This window comes from Engystomops pustulosus, chromosome 11 (genome assembly GCF_040894005.1).
Source record: "Engystomops pustulosus chromosome 11, aEngPut4.maternal, whole genome shotgun sequence".
NCBI lineage: Eukaryota > Metazoa > Chordata > Amphibia > Anura > Leptodactylidae > Engystomops > Engystomops pustulosus.
In genome coordinates, this window is record NC_092421.1 from 73,426,008 (window position 1) to 73,445,862 (window position 19,855).

Consider the following 19,855-nt stretch of genomic DNA (forward strand, 5'->3'; position numbering starts at 1 on the left):
TAACGAGTCTGTGAGAACATGAGCAGCGTCTGATGTGGGGTGACAGGCGGCGGGGTCCCAGGTGCCACACTACCTATAGGGGAGGCTGGGACACAGTGTGTAAGGGGGGGCCCACACCAGCCTGATATTGCAGGGGTTACATATAAGGAAAATTGTTGCCTTATCCTCTAGTCACATCCAGAGCTGTAATCTCACTTGTCTCTTCTATCCTTTGTTTGGATCTGAATCAGCATTATTAAGCCTTAGGCGGTCACACGTGCCACTACAGTAGTGTTGCATTCATAACGTAACACTAGCGCACAAGGGGCAGGCCACGGCCCCACGGCATATGCGTTTCCAGGGAAGCGCATGCATTGGGTATCCCCCCCCCCCCGTGTGCTAGCGTTGCGGTATGAACGAAACACTAGTGGCACGTGTGACCACTGCCTTATACTCTAGTCACATTAAGAGCTGTAGTCATAAATCTAGGTCTTATCACCCCCAAGCTGCAGTATCTCACTAGCTTGTCTCCCCCTTCCTTAGTCACAGCCAAAGCAGCACTGAATATTTTGCAGGTACATCTTGTATAAGGGTGATGCCACACATGGCGTTTTGAATCCGTTTTTAAGCAGCCCGTCCATAAACACATGTGTTTTTGAAAAACGCATCAGTTTTTTGAAATCACATCCGTTTTTGACCAGTTTTACGATAATTGGTAAAACCTGTCAAAAACGGATGATTTTTCAAAAAACGCATTTGTTTTTTAAAATGCATGCATTTTTTAACGCATGCGTTTTTGGGCAGACTGCTTAAACACTGACCAAAAGCGGGTTCTAAACGCCACGTGTGGCATCACCCTAACACTGATAACTCTTGACATTCCCTTGCTGTCTTCACTAGTCCGCCATAAGCATCAATGCTTTCCATATCTCCAGACATGTCATGCACTGATGCATCAGGCCGCGGTCATACGCTGTGTTTCGGTTTCATTTTCATTGCATTTTGAAATGTATTACAACAGTTGAAGAGGTGATTTGCTTAATTACATTACTATTAACATTGCGTTTTGTAAACACAAATGTTAACACATGTGAAGACGACTGATCAAAGATGCAGCCAATGATCCCATGGCCCCTGATCCCTCTGGATGAGCTGCAGAGATCTACAGCCGAGGTGGGAGAGTCCGTCCATAGGACAACAATCAGTCACTGCAATAATCTGCCCTTTATGGAAGAGCAACAAGAAGAAGCCATTTCTCATATATATCCAGAAAAAGCCACCAGGGAGACGCCAAACATGTGGAAGAAGGTTCTCTGCTCAGAGGAAACCACTGTCACACATGGTGGGGGCCCCATCCCCACTGTCACACATGGTGGGGGCACCATCCCCACTGTCACATATGATGGGACAACTCCTAGTCCCGCCCCTTCATGAATACGCCGGACCACTGCTAAAAATGGGGTAGCACTAGGACTGGCTTACTTTAATATGGGTGGGTCCTCTTTAAAATTAATTGGAAAATTTTTGAAGCCAAATACAGGACCATTCTGAAAGAAAACCTGTTGGAGTCTGCAAAAGACCTGAGACTGGGACGGAGATTAACCGGTTAAGGACCGGGCCCTTTCCTGTTTTTTCATGTCCATTTTTCACTCCCCACCTTCAAAAATCTATAACTTTTTTATTTTTACACGTAAAGAGCTGTGTGGCGGCTTGTTTTCTGCGTAACAAATTGCACTTCATAGTGATGGTATTAAATATTCCATGCCATGTACTCCGCAGCGGGAAAAAAATTCCAAATGCAATGAAAATGGTGAAAAAACGCATTTGCGCCATTTTCTTGTGGGCTTGGATATTACGTCTTTCACTGAGCGCCCCAAATGACATGTCTACTTTATTCTTTGGGTCGGTACGATTAAGGGGATACCAAATTTATAAAGGTTTTATAATGTTTTCATACATTTACAAAAATTAAAACCTCCTGTACAAAAATAATTTTTTTGATTTTGCCAACTTCTGGCGCTAATAACTTTTTTATGCTTTGGTGTACGGAGCTGTGGGTGGTGTCATTTTTTGCGAAATTTGATAATATTTTCAATGATATAATTTTTAGGACTGTACGACCTTTTGATCACTTTTTATAGATTTTTTTAGATTTTTCAAAATGCCAAAAAAGTGCCATTTTCGACTTTGGGCGCTATTTTCCGTTACGGGGTTAAACGCATTGAAAAACCGTTATCATATTTTGATAGATCGGGCATTTTCGGACGCGTCGATACCTGATGTGTTTATGATTTTTACTGTTTATTTATATTTATGTCAGTTCTAGGGAAAGGGGGGTGATTTGAAATTTTAGGTTTTTTTATTATAATTTTTTTTTTTTTACTTTTTTTAATTTTTATTTATACTATTTTTCAGACTCCCTAGGGTACTTTAACCCTAGGTTGTCTGATCGATCCTATCATATACTGCCATACTACAGTATGGCAGTATATGGGGATTTTCTTCCTCATTCATTACAATGTGCTATCACAGACCCGAGGCTACCATGGAGACGGATCGCCGCCCCCCGATGACGTCACGGGGAGCGTCGATCCCAGGTAAGATGGTGGCGCCCATGCGCCGCTATCTGTTTGAGGCTGCCGGCAGCTTTGCCGGCAGCCCACGCTGTAAAAACACCCGCGATCGGTGCTAGCACCGATCGCGGATGTTACCGGTAAGCCTTTGCTGCAATATGCAGCAAAGACTTACCGGCTATGGAGAGGGCTCAGCCCGTGAGCCCTCTCCATGCAGCGCGACGCGACCGCCGCCGTGAATACACGGCGGGCGGTCGCGAACCGGTTAAACTTCTAACAAGACAATGATCCCAAACATAAAGCAAAATCTACAATGGAAGGTTCACAAATAACCGTATCCAGGTATTAGAATGGCCGAGTCACATCCAGACCCGAATCCAATGGAGAATCTGTGGAAAGAGCCGGAAAACTGCTGCTCACAGACGCTTCATCCAACCTCCCTGAGCTCCGGCTCTTCTCCAAGGAGGAACGGGAAGAATCTCAGTCTCTCCATGTGCAAAACTGATAGAGACCTGATACCCCGAGCCACTGCAGCTGTAACTGGGGGAGCTACAAAGTATTCACTTAAGGGGCCGAATAATATTACACGCCCAACTTTTCAGTTTGATTTTTATTACAAAAGTTTAAAATATCCGAAAAATTTTGTCCCGCTTCACATTTGTGTCCCAATTGTTGATTTTAAAAAATTACAATTTTATATCATTATGTTTGAAGCCTGAAATGTGGCAAAAAAGATAGAAATGTACAAGGGGGCTGAATACTTTCGCACGGCGCTGTAACACAGACGCTAATGAATCTCTGGATGTAAATAATAGTGTAATAGATAAACTAAATGCAGCTTTCCCTGTAACCAGAGTATAAGTAATGGTTTAGATAACTGAGTGCAGCTCTGGATGTGACAGGAGTATAGTCGTCTCATCTGGTCAGGTGCCCGCATGGAAGGTCACAAGTTTTCGTCTTCATATATAAAGTTTTGGCAAATTTCGTGCTACTGTGTAATCTGTGGGGTTAATCCTCTTCTCACAGCAGTTTTCGTTTCTGTGTTTCAGATCGCCTTCTCCCAGCACAACACCATCATGGACCTGGTGCAGTTTTTTGTCACCTTCTTCAGGTAAGATCAGCGGCGCACACCTGTCTGATCCTGGTAAAGCTGAGTACCCGAGAGAGGAGCTTTTCAGAATTCTGGAGTACACGATTAAAGGGAACCTGACATTAAAATGATCCCACCTAAAACAAATACTGTATAAGACGAGGCACATAATTTTACCACAAAAAAAAAAATTGGGAAATCTTATTAAATCGAGTATAAACCTGAGGTGGGAAATGCAGGAACTACTCTTAAATAACATTCCCAGGATGCCCCCCACTCATTCATGAAATGTTCCAGTACGGCCCCCTTAATAATAAATGCATATACTAGCCCTGTGGCGCTCCCGGCTGCTCCTCTTCTCCTCCCGGTTGAGGCACGTCTATTCACTCTGCCCGCGCATACAGTACGACATCAGCAGGTGGCGACACCGCTGCAGTATAATGTGTGCACGGGAAGAGCGCTTATACCTGCCTCTACCTGCACTGCTGAGAGCGCCTGAGGGCTAGTATACACGTGTATTATTATTACAGGCAGTCACGGGTTACGTACAGGATAGGTTCTGTATGTTTGTTCTTAAGTTGAATTTGTATGTAAGTCAGAACTGTATACTTTATAATTGTAACCCCAGCCCAAATTTTTTTAGTCTCTGTGAGAAATGTATTTTAAAAATGTTGGGTTGTCATAAGAACCAGGAGTAACAATAAAGCTTCATTACAGACGCCTGTGATAACTGTCACAGAGACCAAAAAAAATTTGTCTGGAGTTACTATATATATATATATATATACACACACATACATACATTGAGAGACATTCAGCACTTCATGTCATGTGAACGGGGTCATGTCATCTAAGGTTCTTTATCCCCTAGGACAGGGGTGGGCAATTCATTTTTCCATGGGGCTACATGAGAAAGTGGAATTGTTTTAGTGGGCCGGACTAATATACCTATACACAATATACATAATGCCCCTATTTATAGTGCCCTCTGTCCTTATGTTCCTTCTATTATTCTGTCATATATAGTTCCTTATTTTACAATGTCCCCAAATATAGTGCCTCCTCTCCGTATGCCCCCTTTTATATTGACCCCATTTATAGGGCCTTTTATGTGTCCCATTTGGTCCCCTCATTTAGCATTTAAAACAAAACAAAAATAAAGTACTCCCCTTTCTGGTCCCTTTCCTCGGCCCTGCAGTAAGGCGCCTAGCGCCAGCGACATGGTGACATTGTTACGTTGGCACAGCCCGACAGTTTCAGCTGCAGTTGAGCACGAGCCAAGAGTCCGACTACTGAGCAGCACCTGGCTCATGCGCTGCCGCTGGTTCCACTATCCCTGTGTAAGGGCCCTCCAGGCACTCAAAAGTAATCAGCAAGTCAGATGTGGCCACAGGGTGCACAATGCCCAGCCCTGCCAATTACAAAATCTCCCCCATGTGTGTACCTGATGACATGAAATCACAACAGCTCCATGGATTTCTACTCCTCCCAATCCTCCACTGCTGTGTGATTTCATGGGATCAGATACATACATGGGGGAGATGTTACTGGGTAAAGGATCTTAGATGACGTGACCCTGGGCCCATGACATGTAGTGCTCAATGGTGAGAAGGAGGCGTGGTGACGAGCAGCTGGACTCGGCTGCTCCTTCTGACTAGATACCCCAGGTAAAAGAACAAAGTTGATTTTATGGGGATGTGAGAGAAACAATTTTTAGATAAAAGAAGGATGGGCTTTAGTTAATAGGGATTTATGGAATCCTGTCACTAGCTGCATTTGTGAAACATGTGGTGACAGGTTCCCTTTAGGTTGTCTCAATTTTCACCAAAGTGTGAATCATAGCGAGAGCAGGGGGCGCCACTGCTAGGGTGCAGACATGATGCCCAGCATGGGGCTAAGGATCAGGGGCCGCCTGGCCTGATGGGGCTGATCCACTTCCATCTCGTGTCCTCAGACGCCCGGGCTACATCTTGTGAGTGCAGATAAGCAGGCATGATGGGCTGAGAATTTGCGCCTGTCACCCCCTAGGACATCCGCCATGAAGGGCAAGTGCAAAGCGGGATGCAGATTCTTAGGATTTTAGTTTCAAGGGTGAGAAACTTTGTCTCCCCCCCCAAGCGCTATCCAGTCCCAGCCGATCATGTAATGCAATGCTGCTGCACTGTGACATTGTAACGCACCCTCTGGTGTGCACAACCAGTCACATCATACAGGTAGCATGCAGAGCCAAACCAGACTGTCACTTCCATGGTGTTACTAATCCTATCGTATGTGATACAGTCTGCTGAGCTGTGTATCTAATCCTATCCTGTGTGATACTGTCTGCTGAGCTGTGTATCTAATCCTATCGTATGTGATACAGTCTGCTGAGCTCTGTATCTAATCCTATCCTGTGTGATACTGTCTGCTGAGCTGTGTATCTAATCCTATCCTGTACGATACTGTCTGCTGAGCTGTGTATCTAATCCTATCGTATGTGATACAGTCTGCTGAGCTGTGTATCTAATCCTATCCTGTGTGATACTGTCTGCTGAGCTGTGTATCTAATCCTATCCTGTGTGATACTGTCTGCTGTGCTGTGTATCTAATCCTATCCTGTGTGATACTGTCTGCTGAGCTCCTGTATCTCATCCTATCCTATGTGATACTGTCTGCTGTGCTGTGTATCTAATCCTATCCTGTGTGATACTGTCTGCTGAGCTCCTGTATCTCATCCTATCCTATGTGATACTGTCTGCTGAGCTGTGTATCTCATCCTATCCTGTGTGATACTGTCTGCTGAGCTGTGTATCTAATCCTAGCATGTGTGATACTGACTACTGAACTGTGTATCTAATCCTATCCTGTGTGATGCTGTCTGCTGAGCTGTGTATCTAATCCTATCATGTGTGATACTGTCTGCTGAGCTCCTGTATCTCATCCTATCCTATGTGATACTGTCTGCTGTGCTGTGTATCTAATCCTATCCTGTGTGATACTGTCTGCTGAGCTCCTGTATCTCATCCTATCCTATGTGATACTGTCTGCTGAGCTGTGTATCTCATCCTATCCTGTGTGATACTGTCTGCTGAGCTGTGTATCTAATCCTAGCATGTGTGATACTGACTACTGAACTGTTTATCTAATCCTATCCTGTGTGATGCTGTCTGCTGAGCTGTGTATCTAATCCTATCCTGTGTGATACTGTCTGCTGAGCTGTGTATCTAATCCTATCCTGTGTGATACTGTCTGCTGAGCTGTGTATCTAATCCTATCCTGTGTGATACTGTCTGCTGAGCTGTGTATCTAATCCTATCCTGTGTGATGCTGTCTGCTGAGCTGTGTATCTAATCCTATCCTGTGTGATACTGTCTGCTGATCTGTGTATCTAATCCGATCATGTGGGATACTGTCTGCTGAGCTGTGTATCTAATCCTATCCTGTGTGATACTGTCTGCTGAGCTGTGTATCTAATCCTATCCTGTGTGATACTGTCTGCTGAGCTGTGTATCTAATCCTATAATGTGTGACACTGTCTACTGAGCTGTGTATCTAATCCTATCACGTGTGATACTGTCTGCTGAGCTGTGTATCTAATCCTATCCTGTGTGATACTGTCTGCTGAGCTGTGTATCTAATCCTATCATGTGTGACACTGTCTGCTGAGCTCCTGTATCTCATCCTATCCTATGTGATACTGTCTGCTGTGCTGTGTATCTAATCCTATCCTGTGTGATACTGTCGGCTGAGCTCCTGTATCTCATCCTATCCTATGTGATACTGTCTGCTGTGCTGTGTATCTAATCCTATCCTGTGTGATACTGTCTGCTGAGCTCCTGTATCTCATCCTATCCTATGTGATACTGTCTGCTGAGCTGTGTATCTCATCCTATCCTGTGTGATACTGTCTGCTGAGCTGTGTATCTAATCCTATCATGTGTGATACTGACTACTGAACTGTGTATCTAATCCTATCCTGTGTGATGCTGTCTGCTGAGCTGTGTATCTAATCCTATCCTGTGTGATACTGTCTGCTGATCTGTGTATCTAATCCTATCATGTGGGATACTGTCTGCTGAGCTGTGTATCTAATCCTATCCTGTGTGATACTGTCTGCTGAGCTGTGTATCTAATCCTCTCCTGTGTGATACTGTCTGCTGAGCTGTGTATCTAATCCTATCCTGTGTGATACTGTCTGCTGAGCTGTGTATCTAATCCTATCCTGTGTAATACTGTCTGCTGAGCTGTGTATCTAATCCTATCCTGTATGATACTGTCTGCTGAGCTGTGTATCTAATCCTATCATGTGGGATACTGTCTGCTGAGCTGTGTATCTAATCCTATCCTGTGTGATACTGTCTGCTGAGCTGTGTATCTAATCCTATCCTGTGTGATGCTGTCTGCTGAGCTGTATATATAATCCTATCCTGTGTGATACTGTCTGCTGAGCTTTGTATCTAATCCTATCCTGTGTGACACTGTCTACTGAGCTGTGTATCTAATCCTATCACGTGTGATACTGCCTGCTGAGCTGTGTATCTAATCCTATCATGTGTGATACTGTCTGCTGAGCTGTGTATCTAATCCTATCATGTGTGATACTGTCTGCTGAGCTGTGTATCTAATCCTATCATGTGTGATACTGTCTGCTGAGCTGTGAATCTAATCCTATCCTGTGTGATACTGTCTACTGAGCTGTGTATCTAATCCTATCATGTGTGATACTGTCTGCTGAGCTGTGTATCTAATCCTATCCTGTGTGATACTGTCTGCTGAGCTGTGTATCTAATCCTATCCTGTATGATACTGTCTGCTGAGCTGTGTATCTAATCCTATCATGTGTGATACTGTCAGCTGAGCTGTGTATCTAATCCTATCATGTGTGATACTGTCAGCTGAGCTGGTGCAGCCTCTGTTGCCTTGTGGCTGGGGTCACACATGGCTCTGCACGGGAGCTGCATACACAAGGGTGACACTGAGTGTGTTGGATGCAATAAGGCTCCCCCTTCCCCAGTGTATATCAGTCTGGAGATTATATCCCATCAGCTATTATTGCTCCGGGATGGAAGATTCTGCTGTTTATTAAAGCCGCTGACCCCTTATTATCCGGAAATCCGCTGTCACTCTCTCCCGCGCCCTCTGTCCTCCACAGTAATTTACTCCGATCCTAGGAGACTCTGTGGATGATGAGAGTCATCACCAGGATGTGGGGGGACGTCTGGATGAGGCTCAAACAGTATAAAAACCTGGAGGAACTTATCTGCTGTAGGTAATGGAGATGAGGGGGCACAGAGCGAGGGGAGACGAGAGGGTGCACTGGGGAGATTGGCACAGGGCCCCTGGTTATGAGATTTTTATGTACCTAATGACCCCTGTATGTAGCCTGTGGCTCCTGTATGTAGTGTGTGGACCCTGGCTGTGGCCCCCCTGTATGTAGTGTGAAGCGCGAGGCCCCCGGTGTGTAGCATGTTCCTTTCTGTAGTGTGTGTGGCCCCCGGTGTGTAGCGTTTTCCTTTCTGTAGTTTGTGGCCCCCGGTGTGTAGCATGTTCCTTTCTGTAGTGTGTGGCCCCCGGTGTGTAGCATGTTCCTTTCTGTAGCGTGTGGCCCCCGGTGTGTAGCATGTTCCTTTCTGTAGTGTGTGGCCCCCGGTGTGTAGCATGTTCCTTTCTGTAGTTTGTGGCCCCCGGTGTGTAGCGTGTTCCTTTCTGTAGTGTGTGGCCCCCGGTGTGTAGCGTGTTCCTTTCTGTAGTGTGTGTGGCCCCCGGTGTGTAGCGTGTTCCTTTCTGTAGTGTGTGGCCCCCGGTGTGTAGCATGTTCCTTTCTGTAGCGTGTGGCCCCCGGTGTGTAGCATGTTCCTTTCTGTAGTGTGTGTGGCCCCCGGTGTGTAGCGTGTTCCTTTCTGTAGTGTGTGGCCCCCGGTGTGTAGCGTGTTCCTTTCTGTAGTGTGTGGCCCCCGGTGTGTAGCGTGTTCCTTTCTGTAGTGTGTGGCCCCCGGTGTGTAGCATGTTCCTTTCTGTAGTGTGTGGCCCCCGGTGTGTAGCATGTTCCTTTCTGTAGTGTGTGGCCCCCGGTGTGTAGCATGTTCCTTTCTGTAGTGTGTGTGGCCCCCGGTGTGTAGCATGTTCCTTTCTGTAGCGTGTGGCCCCCGGTGTGTAGCATGTTCCTTTCTGTAGTGTGTGGCCCCCGGTGTGTAGCGTGTTCCTTTCTGTAGTGTGTGGCCCCCGGTGTGTAGCGTGTTCCTTTCTGTAGTGTGTGGCCCCCGGTGTGTAGCATGTTCCTTTCTGTAGCGTGTGGCCCCCGGTGTGTAGCATGTTCCTTTCTGTAGCGTGTGGCCCCCGGTGTGTAGCATGTTCCTTTCTGTAGTGTGTGGCCCCCGGTGTGTAGCGTGTTCCTTTCTGTAGTGTGTGGCCCCCGGTGTGTAGCGTGTTCCTTTCTGTAGTGTGTGGCCCCCGGTGTGTAGCATGTTCCTTTCTGTAGTGTGTGGCCCCCGGTGTGTAGCGTGTTCCTTTCTGTAGTGTGTGGCCCCCGGTGTGTAGCGTGTTCCTTTCTGTAGTGTGTGGCCCCTGGTGTGTAGCATGTTCCTTTCTGTAGTGTGTGTGGCCCCCGGTGTGTAGCGTGTTCCTTTCTGTAGTGTGTGTGGCCCCCGGTGTGTAGCATGTTCCTTTCTGTAGTGTGTGGCCCCCGGTGTGTAGCGTGTTCCTTTCTGTAGTGTGTGTGGCCCCCGGTGTGTAGCGTGTTCCTTTCTGTAGTGTGTGGCCCCTGGTGTGTAGCGTGTTCCTTTCTGTAGTGTGTGGCCCCCGGTGTGTAGCATGTTCCTTTCTGTAGTGTGTGTGGCCCCCGGTGTGTAGCATGTTCCTTTCTGTAGCGTGTGGCCCCCGGTGTGTAGCGTGTTCCTTTCTGTAGTGTGTGGCCCCCGGTGTGTAGCATGTTCTTTTCTGTAGCGTGTGGCCCCCGGTGTGTAGCGTGTTCCTTTCTGTAGTGTGTGGCCCCCGGTGTGTAGCATGTTCCTTTCTGTAGTGTGTGTGGCCCCCGGTGTGTAGCATGTTCCTTTCTGTAGTGTGTGGCCCCCGGTGTGTAGCGTGTTCCTTTCTGTAGTGTGTGGCCCCCGGTGTGTAGCGTGTTCCTTTCTGTAGTGTGTGTGGCCCCCGGTGTGTAGCATGTTCCTTTCTGTAGTGTGTGGCCCCCGGTGTGTAGCATGTTCCTTTCTGTAGCGTGTGGCCCCCGGTGTGTAGCATGTTCCTTTCTGTAGTGTGTGGCCCCCGGTGTGTAGCATGTGTCGCTGACCTCTCCCTCTTCTCTCCTCTGCAGCTGCTTCCTCTCGCTTCTCCTGGTCGCTGCGGTGGTCTGGAAGATTAAGCAGACTTGTTGGGCATCTCGGCGGAGGGAGGTAGGTTGATACCCCGGACCCCATTGTCAGTCACCTGTAGTATCTCATGTCCTGGTCCCCTGGTCATGTGGACATCCCTGGGGCAGATACATGAGCGGACGGCCAGCATGGCAGTGGTACAGTCATCATTACAGGAGAAGTCATGTGGTGCAGGCGCCCGGTGCCGTGTCGTCCTCTGGGGCGTCGCAGATGCCGGATCCTTATGAAGTGGAAAGCAGAACGTTTGATGTGTGATCCGGGGAATGCGCCAGATGCACTGACAGGTGGACGGGCGCCCTGGCAACATCCAGACACCTGGAGAGGGCATCCACATCCAGGAAAGCTGGGTACAGCTCACACAGGGGGATCATCCATGCAGGGCCCAGTGTTCAATTTAATATTCTGTACTTACCCAGTTTTCCCTGACCCCTGAAATAAGTTATCAGCCCTGTGCAAGCTAGCTGCCATGTTGCTTGTTACTCAGGGGCCAGGGAAAGCTGGGTAATAACCCCTTTGTGACGGATGCCATGTTGCTGGGTAATAAGCCGTCAAGGCCATGATTGCTGTCACCCATCTTTCCCGGATCGTCCTGACAGCTGGGTCTTGTATTCGCTCAGAATTTTTCAATCTCTTCGGAAATGATTGCTAATCCCAAATCTAAATGTTACAGCTCGACATTTCCCACAATCCCCGGCGCGGGTCTGTGGCCTCTCATGCAATGGGACGGGAGATGCTATCGGAGCGATTCCTGTAAATCTCATCCTTCATTCTTAATCTGTGAAGTTTCCGTCTGCCCTTATCCCGCAGCCACCTAATTGTGTCCCAGCATACCGGCGGGGAGGAGGCGCCGCCATCGCTCCCGTAATCCGATTATCCACCGCGATGCCGGGTTATAAATAACAAGCACTGACTTCATTAACCCCCGCGACCACCAGAAGCTGCGATAACGCGAGGGACTGACGTGGTCTACCTGCAGCCACCTGTACGGAGAGAGTCCTGCCCTCAGCTGAGGCTTTGTTACATTGTATCCAGTCCAGACATCAGCAGCATGTGCACAGAGCTCTCTATGCATCTTGGACTAATACAATGTAACAAGCAGAAGCGAAGAGAATGTTGTATGATACATTGTAGCAAAGCAGCAGAGAGACCTGACGTGTCAAGGTCACAGAGCACTGTCTGCTTTGGATACAATGGTAACAAACCCTCAGCTGAGAGCAGCACCGTACTGGTTGAAGGATTCTTATTCACTGAAAGCAAGCAGAGATCTGGAAAATGTGGAGGAGGTGGACCACAATGTATTTTAAAAAGTTAAGGGTTGCAGAGGCTGAAGCGCTGATCCAAGCCCTGGGCAGCCACACCGCTTCTACTCCAGTCCTCCTCATCTCTCTGCTGGGACCAGGATCACATCTCTCTGATGTCTTGCACTCTAGTTACATCCAAAGCTGCATCGTGCCGCCTGTCAGCCCTGTAGATGCTTAGCTGACCTCTTCATCTCCTGTAATGCCGTACAGCAGAGTGTGCAAGTGATGGGGGCGCCGTGGGGCTGTGATGGATGTGTTTCCACCAGTCTCCGGCAGGCTGAGGTGTCACCTGCGTGGGGCGCTGCTAATTATCCAAGTGGTGCGATGCGTACTGTCACTGGTAATTATTCAGGAGAGTGCTCTAGTCACACCACATGCTGCTGCGTATAGGGAAACAGGTGGAGGAGGAGGTAATACTGCCTTACACTAGGGGGAAGGGGGTCCTCACTTTGATTTAATAGAAGACAAAACTAACTTTTCTGCAAAATGTGAACATAGGGGAAGATGTATTAGAAACATCTGAGGTAAAACTGTTCAAGTTGCCCCTGGAAACCAATCATAGATTAGCTGTAATGTTATAAACAGCTGTGAAAGCGCTGGGCTCTGATTGGTTGCCCTGGACAATCCTGATAAATCTCCCCCATAGAGTCTAGAGAATAGAATGCGAGAATTACAGTAAAGACTGACACCAAGAGGGGAAAAATGAAGGAGAGGAGACACATTCAGAGCTTATGGAAAGCTGGATGACAACTCTCGTGGGAGAGTAATGGTCAGCCTTAGAGGTTGTCACCATTTCACCTGGGACCTTTTGAGTCTTTGGGAGCTTTTGGATACTTTTTTAATGTTAAAATTTAAAATGAGTTGACGTTCCAAAGATCTCCAATTTTGTGCCTCAGTGTCTCCCCGGTACCTGACTACAGTAATCTGTGTGTAGTCTGACGTCGCCCCTTGACCTCCAGGCTCTGCACCGCTGGGGGATCAGACCTTCACATTGCTCTGCAGAGTAGCTGTGTACACTGTGTGATCACTGTAGCATTATTATTATTCCTCTGATGACTGGAGGGTCCCCCCCGCACGGCCGCCATCGTGTCGTGGTATCTTGGGACTTTCCGCCAGCAGGAGCTGGGCGCCTGTCACACCTTACTTTCGCTGACTGCTTCCCTACTGGTTTTCTTACCAATGAGGCTTTCACCCGCTTAAACACACAAATTACAGAGCAGAGGATGTCTCCAGCGCCGCACACAGAGCCCCACATAACTTCATCACCACACGAGCGTTAAGTAAAATTAGCAAATGGAGTGAGACGCCGAGTATTAATGACTACTGAGTCCACAGGGGTAGGGGGCTGTCACACTACAACCCCATCATCCTCTGCCTATAACCCAGAGATAAGAGGCTGGAAAACTATGACCCCCATCATGATATGACCGGTGAGCACTGATTGGACGCTGGGCTGACCCCCAGCTGTGACGTTCCATGTGGTGGGAATAAGCCCCCTTGTCCCTTTGCGTGGCTGTGACGTGGTCCCTGCACCTCTCACATTATGTCATGAATAATTAGCGCTGACCCCTCCCCTCACACTTTTATCTCCGCCACAAGCCGTTTTGCGAAGGAAGGGAAAGGCTTTGAAATGTAAAACCGGATGAGAGTGAATGCGCAGATATTCAGGGGGAGGCGCTGCGCTGTGACTATCGGGATGTGATGAATATTTCAGCAGGCTATTATTTTAATCAGACGTCTTTAATTAATCGGCACAGTAAAACGTTGGCGACGAGTGTTGGGGTCTTTTTTTAAAATGTATTTAGTTTGACAGCCAAGAAAGCGGAATGATGGCGCGGCGATTACCCCAGACTCTGCCACAATCAATTTACACATGTAATTAACCAGGATGAGACAGGCGCTGACACAATTGACTTGCGTCGTCCTGCGACTTTATGTTTATTTAAGAACCTTCAGAGTAAACTTAATAACACGACAAGACGGGGCTCGCAGGATGGAGAGCAGGCGCTGGCATGTAATCACATCATGGCGGCAGCTGTCCCTCGCTGGGTGATGCAGGAGATCTGTGCGGTGACATCAATGTGATAAGAGTGAGGGGTCACCTACATGGCGGAGGGGAAGGGGGTATTGTGTACAACGTGTCTGGAACAACACACAAGTCACACAACTAGAGGCATGGAGCCTGCGTGTCACTGTGTAATGGAGAGACCCAGTGTCATGGCCATACTCAGTATGTACTAGGTCCAACTCCCACACCGTGGCCAAGCTCAGCATGTACCGTGTCCACCTCCCGCACCGTATATAGGCTTAGCATGTACCGTGTCCACCTCCCGCACCGTATATAGGCTTAGCAGATACCATGCACACCTCCCGCACCATAGGCTTAGCGTATACCATGTCCACCTCCCGCACCGTATATATACGTTTAGCATATACCGTGTCCACCTCCTGTACCGTATATAGGCTTGGCATATACTGTGTCCGCCTCCTGTACTGTATATAGGCTTGGCATATACCGTGTCCGCCTCCTGTACCGTATATAGCCTTGGCATATACCGTGTCCACCTCCTGTACTGTATATAGGCTTGGCATATACCGTGTCCGCCTCCTGTACCGTATATAGCCTTGGCATATACCGTGTCCACCTCCTGTACTGTATATAGGCTTGGCATATACCGTGTCCGCCTCCTGTACCGTATATAGCCTTGGCATATACCGTGTCCGCCTCCTGTACCGTATATAGCCTTGGCATATACCGTGTCCACCTCCTGCACTGTATATAGGCTTAGCATGTATCGTGTCCACCTCCTGCACGTATATATACACTTAGCATATACCGTGTCCACCTCCCGTACTACAACCCTGGGCTAGGTTGAGAATCTTCTGTGTCCACCCCTCGCACTATATCTAGGCTTGGCATGTACTGTGTCCGCCTCCTGTACCGTATATAGGCTTGGCATATACTGTGTCCGCCTCCTGTACCGTATATAGGCTTGGCATATACCGTGTCCGCCTCCTGTACCGTATATAGGCTTGGCATATACCGTGTCCACCTCCTGTACCGTATATAGGCTTGGCATATACCATGTCCGCCTCCTGTACCGTATATAGGCTTGGCATATACCGTGTCCGCCTCCTGTACCGTATATAGCCTTGGCATATACCGTGTCCACCTCCTGCACTGTATATAGGCTTGGCATATACCGTGTCCACCTCCTGCACTGTATATAGGCTTAGCATGTATCGTGTCCACCTCCTGCACGTATATATACACTTAGCATATACCGTGTCCACCTCCCGTACTACAACCCTGGGCTAGGTTGAGAATCTTCTGTGTCCACCCCTCGCACTATATCTAGGCTTGGCATGTACTGTGTCCGCCTCCTGTACCGTATATAGGCTTGGCATATACTGTGTCCGCCTCCTGTACCGTATATAGGCTTGGCATATACCGTGTCCGCCTCCTGTACCGTATATAGGCTTGGCATATACCGTGTCCACCTCCTGTACCGTATATAGGCTTGGCATATACCATGTCCGCCTCCTGTACCGTATATAGGCTTGGCATATACCGTGTCCGCCTCCTGTACCGTATATAGCCTTGGCATATACCGTGTCCACCTCCTGCACTGTATATAGGCTTGGCATATACCGTGTCCACCTCCTGCACTGTATATAGGCTTAGCATGTATCGTGTCCACCTCCTGCACGTATATATACACTTAGCATATACCGTGTCCACCTCCCGTACTACAACCCTGGGCTAGGTTGAGAATCTTCTGTGTCCACCCCTCGCACTATATCTAGGCTTGGCATGTACTGTGTACATCTACCACACCATGGCTAGGTTTAGATTGTTCTGTGTCCACTTAGTGCACCGTGGCCAGGGGTGTCAGGTGCTGCTGTAGCCTCCCCAGCTGCTCTGGCTGCTTCTTGTTTCTAAGCGTTTACGTGTTTCTGGCAGTCCATGATGATGGGCGCTGCAGGTATTGTAAGGCTGGTAAAACAAATGCGGTAATATGCAGCAGGCGCCGGAGTGGACATCAATTTAATGTACAAGTCACCACACAGTCCTCAGCGGGGTCACAAATATTCCCTATAATATAAACCGGGTGGATAAAGACTCTGAGCTGCCACTCCCCCACCCTGTACTCCACATCCTGCCCGTCTCCCTCTGATATGGAATGATGGTAGAGAGGGCCCAGCGCCCCCATCACTGTGATGTGGTGCCTGTAGGCTCTACAAGGGGCCACAAGAGACAGGGGGCGCTCTCTTCACTCCTAGCAGGAACATTGCAGAATAATTACCTCTGCGACCACTGGGCTCTGTCACAACTATTATACAGAAGCGCAAGGTGCCAACTGTGACAGGATGCCAGCCGTGGGCACAGCCTGACCTCTACATTCTGTAAGCCACAGATCCTGAATTACATCAGGTTAAATATACCAGTTACATCCATAGCTGCAATCATCATACTGTATTAAATGTGGTACTCCAGTCACTTCCAGAGCTGCAGTCATCATTATATTGTATCACAAATGATACTCTAGTCACTTTCAGAGTAGCAGTCATCAAGGATTTATATTACATTTGGTACTCCAGTTACTTCCCAGAGTTTCAGTCAATTTCATATTGAATCACATCTGAACAGAGGCCACATTAGCCTCACCACGCGTCATAGACGCATGATGGGGCCCTTTACCCCCCAAAATAAGTGGCCTGCATAAAGTTACACTTGGCAATTATTCACTGTAGGGCACACGCTGAGCACGCAGTGTTTGTGTGTGCAGTTTGAATGTGTTGTGTGTGCGGTGAGTGTGTGCAGTATGAGCGATGAGTGTGTGTAGTGTGAGTGTGTTGTGTGTGTGGTGAGTGTGTGCAGTGTTCTGTGTGGTGTGTGCGGTGAGTGTGTGCAGAGTTCTGTGAGAGTGCGAGCGGTGAGTGTGTGCAGTGTTCTGTGTGCTGTGTGAGTGTGTAGCACAGAAGATTCTGACGGAGATGATTATTTTCTATAAATAGCGTCTATTAACATCATATATACTTCTCCTTGGCTAAAAATACTCCTCAAAACTGGTGAGAGGAGTATTTGTACCCTTCTGGAAAAATGTTAGTGCGACCGCTGCATCTGATACTCCAGTCACTTCCAGAGCTGTAGTCATCATCATATTGTATCACATCTGATACTCCAGTCACTATTATATTGTATTAAATCTGGTACTCCAGTCACTTCCAGAGCTGCAGTCATCATTATATTGTATCACATATGATACTCCAGTCACTTTCCGAGTTGCAGTCATCATTAAATTGTATTACATTTGGTACTCCAGTTACTTCCAGAGTTTCAGTCATAATCATATTGTATCACATGTGATCATTCAGTCACTTTCAGAGCTGCAGTCATTATATTGTATAACATCTTATATTCAAGTGACTTGTAGAGCTGCAGTTTCATAACGTGCCGTGACTGCAGTATTGAATGTGACAGGAGTATACATCTGATTGTACTTCTTTGTTCTCCATAGTATCACAGAAAATGAGACTACAATTGCCTTATGAGAATGGTTTATAATGAGGATTTGTTACTGTGTACCAGTGTAGGTGAATTATCTGGAGTCCTGGACGTGTGTCTTGTCTTGTATACGCTGTATATAACACTCCGGTGAGATTTCCATCGTCGCCTTTATGTTGTATTCCATCCAGACCCTGATACGTCAGGACAGATTCCCAGCTCCAGACATGAACGCTGGCTGACATCTAGTAAGATCGCACATTAATGGTGTGAGGCGGAGGAGAAGACCTCGTTACAGTGTCACATTATAATGTGGGGATAAATATGGACATCAGTGCCTGACACACTGTAATGCTGCAGTTTAGGCTCAGATCAGCATGTATTCGTGCGGGGGGGGGGGTTAGATTACCACCAGATTACAGGAGGCAGATCACTGCTGGATCCACCAGATAACAGGATGCAGATCCAGCAGATTACCGGATGCAGATTACTGTGGCATCCACCAGATTACAGGAGGCAGATCACTTCTGGATCCACCAGATTAGAGGAGGCAGATCACTTCTAGATCCACCAGATTACAGATAATTGCTGAATCCCCCATATTAATGAATACAGGTCTCTGATGGCTCCACCAGATTACTGGAAGCGGATCCACTGGTTTACAGGATGCAGGTCACAGCTGGATTCACTGGATTACTTGATTTATGTCATTGCACGATTCACTGGCTTAAAGGGGTTTGCACATGAAAGAAAATTCTCAAATTTGAATCCACTAGTGATGTCTACACAATAAAGATCATTTTATTGGTGTTTTAGCTCCTGTCCATGATGGTCAGTGTAAGATTCCAGAGTGTGAGTGGGGACTCTCTGAGCAGACACTTCATGATCCCTCTGTGCTGTGAGATACTGTGAGCTGACAATGTGCTTAGATTATCAGGGTACAAGGTTTATCTACACTTTTATTTCTCTTATGAACATTCACCAGTATCTGACACATAGAGAAAGCGAGATGAGACAGATCAGAAATGATGAGATGCATATAACACAATGACATTCACAGCTCTGCTAACTCATCACACAGTTCTGCTATATACCTCCATCCCCCTCCCCTCAAATAAAGATCTTATCTGTCTGTAGCTTTATTCTCCTCAGGATGTGATGTTCTGCTTGCCAGAAGTCAGTGGGGCTTAGGGTCGCGCTGATCACTTTTGTCGGACATGGCACCTTTTTTGGGGTATTACACGCCTCTTGCACAGGTATTTAAGAAGTGTCTGCACTGAGATTTTGGCACACACAATCCTTTTTTGGCGCAGCTGCACTGGCCTCCATGTGACACAATTTAGGGGCCGTGCCGTCGGACGATCCAACTGATTTGGACTAAGAACGTCATTTAACAATTAAATTGTGTGGCGAGCCAAGCTCTAAGATGCACCACTGAAATGATGGTGAACTCTGTCGGACCTGAGCGGGGAAGCGACACATGCAGGATATCGGGCGCACCATCTTAGTGAATCGCAGCAGAGTACATTATACACAGACAAAGCACTTTGTGTGAACTCCAGCGGCCGGGTATGTAAATGTGCCCCACTGTGTCTGTGTGAGCTCGTCCTGGAATGCAAGGGTGGGGGCTGGAGGCTGAGAGAAGCGCAGCATCAGACAGGAGAACAAGATGTCTCCCGACAATAAACCTCAAGATCCAAGGTCGTGTCTAGGGGCAACTGAAATTGTGATTCAGCAGGACTGATAGAGACAGGTTGGACTTATTAACATAAATGCAGCATTTCTCAGATATAAGAGTGAATTAGAGAATGTGTTACTTTGTTATCCTGAGAAACTTGTCTTCATGGGAATAGCAATCTCATGCAGATGGATCAGCACTGAATCAACTGGAGTGATCTGCTTTACTGGAGGAGGCGACAGACAGCAGTGGAAGTATACAGACAGAGTTGACAGATAGATATTATACAGGAGAAGGTGACACAAAGCACGGATGGTATAAAGGGGGAGGTGACCAATTGCAGTGATATTATACAGAAGGAGTTGACAGATAGCAGTGA

General features: G+C 47.5%; 1 protein-coding gene across 1 annotated transcript in view; it reads left to right on the forward strand.

Annotated features, from left to right (window-relative positions):
* ATRNL1 (attractin like 1) overlaps positions 1-19,855 on the forward strand; it is a 313,371-nt gene that overhangs the window by 205,189 nt on the left and 88,327 nt on the right. Inside the window, exons 25-26 of the mRNA XM_072130772.1 lie at positions 3,602-3,663; positions 10,931-11,009. Of these exons, the coding sequence (XP_071986873.1) occupies positions 3,602-3,663; positions 10,931-11,009 (141 nt within the window). The remainder of the gene's footprint in view (positions 1-3,601; positions 3,664-10,930; positions 11,010-19,855) is intronic.